This window comes from Tupaia chinensis, unplaced genomic scaffold (genome assembly GCF_000334495.1).
Source record: "Tupaia chinensis unplaced genomic scaffold, TupChi_1.0 Scaffold000355_1, whole genome shotgun sequence".
Classification (NCBI taxonomy): domain Eukaryota; kingdom Metazoa; phylum Chordata; class Mammalia; order Scandentia; family Tupaiidae; genus Tupaia; species Tupaia belangeri.
In genome coordinates, this window is record NW_006159850.1 from 608652 (window position 1) to 610242 (window position 1591).

A 1591-nucleotide genomic window follows, 5' to 3' on the forward strand; every position below is an offset into this window, starting at 1 on the left:
GGTGCCGTTGGTTGTTTCCGGCACCCCGCCCGTCCCGCCTCGCTGGCCACTCTGCTCCCGCCCTGTATGCCCCTGCCGCCCCCACCCAGGCAGGCGGCCCCACCAGCTGCGCTGCTCCTGCTGGGCGAGGCCTGGAGCCAGCAAGGGGACAGCTGAGCCCCCACACCTGCCCAGGGAGACCACAGCGGGGCAGACGCGTCCTGCTCTGAAGGCCTGCGGCAGACGCGGCGCGCCAGGGGGTGGCGGGGAGGCCCACGGGGAGGGTCAGAATGGCCTGTGCCCCTTCCGGGCCCTCCCTCGGGCTGCACTGCATGGGCAGCACCCCCCTGTCCCCACAGGTCGGGGCAGCTGGGCCTCCCTGTCCGAGGGCAGGAGCGCCCGGCCCACGTGGAGCTGGTGCCGGTGTGACTGGGACAGCATGTATTTGGGGATGACCCGAGGGCCTCCCGTACAAAGGGTGGAGGCGTGGCTCTGGGGGGGCCGCAGCAGCTCCGTAGGCCAGGCCGAGCTCTCGAGGCCCGGGGGCGTCCAGGGCGGCCGCTGTCTGCAGGGCACGTCCATCACGGGTGGGGGCACCACAGCTGTGGCCCTTCAGCAGTGGGGGTCAGGTGTCCCCAGGAGAAAGCGCTTCTCCTGGCAGGGCAGCACGGCCCCGCTCCGGCCCTCAGAGGGGCCCGTACAAGTCTGCCAGCCGGGCAAAGCGCGGTCCCCAGTCCCGCAGGTGCTCGTAGTCCTGGTCCTCGTCGCCCAGGCTGGACAGGATGGAGCTCAGCGTCCCCGCCGCGGAGCCGTCCCCCTCGTAGTCGTAGATCAGGGCTGTGTCATAGGGCGGCACGCTGGGATCGCCGTCTGCAGCCTCCAGCCCCTGCCGAGAGGCCCTAGGAGCTCAGGACCCTGCGGGCGCCAGCCAGGTGCCTACCCCACTCCGGGCCCAGCCAAGGGCGCGGCCCTGACAGGGAAGGGGAGGGAATGGACACTGCCCTGCCCGCCACTGTGCCCTGGGCCCAGCCAGACACGGGGCCTCCCAGCCCCACACCCAGACCAGGGCCGTCTGTGGCAGTCCCACTTCCCCCTGCGTCTTCCCGGGTCCCAACCAAGTCTCGCAGTGGTCCCCACGTTTGCGGGAGCCTGCTCACCCCACCACGTGTGCGTGGCTGGCAGGTGCGGAGGACATTCCTGCGAGCCCTCCCCCAGACTGTCCGCTTGGCCGCTGTGGGTGCTGACTCCGTGCTCGGGTGGCTCCCAGTCACCCCCGCCTCAGGAGGGCCAGCAGCAGGCCAGGTGCCCATCCCTGCTCCTGTACCCCGGTGTCTCCTCTGCCATCCCTGCTCCCCTTGGAGCCCCTGGAACCCACTGCCCTGCTGCCCGCAGTGTGGGGCAGGCCACCCAGACCCTGGAAAGGTATGTGCTTGGGCCGCCTACCCCGGGCACCTACCCGGCTGATGAAGGCAGCCATGTCGGCAGGGCTGCAAGGCAGCGTGCGGGGCGGCTGGGGGCACACACGGCCGTGGGGCGCATCCCGGCGAAGCGGAGGCCGCCCCCGAGGAAGGCTCAGGGCCGGCAGGGCTCCTGGGGGGCGCAGCTGGGTCAT

General features: G+C 71.9%; 1 protein-coding gene across 1 annotated transcript in view; it reads right to left on the minus strand.

The window, feature by feature from the left end:
• Nucleotides 1-404: 404 nt before the first annotated feature.
• The window catches only part of CDH15 (cadherin 15), a 13439-nt gene continuing 12252 nt past the window's right edge, over nucleotides 405-1591 (minus strand). Inside the window, exons 13-14 of the mRNA XM_014589426.2 lie at nucleotides 1436-1591; nucleotides 405-865 (exon numbers count right to left, since the gene is read on the minus strand). The exon at nucleotides 1436-1591 is cut by the window's right edge and continues 12 nt beyond it. Of these exons, the coding sequence (XP_014444912.1) occupies nucleotides 665-865; nucleotides 1436-1591 (357 nt within the window). The 3' untranslated portion in view covers nucleotides 405-664. The remainder of the gene's footprint in view (nucleotides 866-1435) is intronic.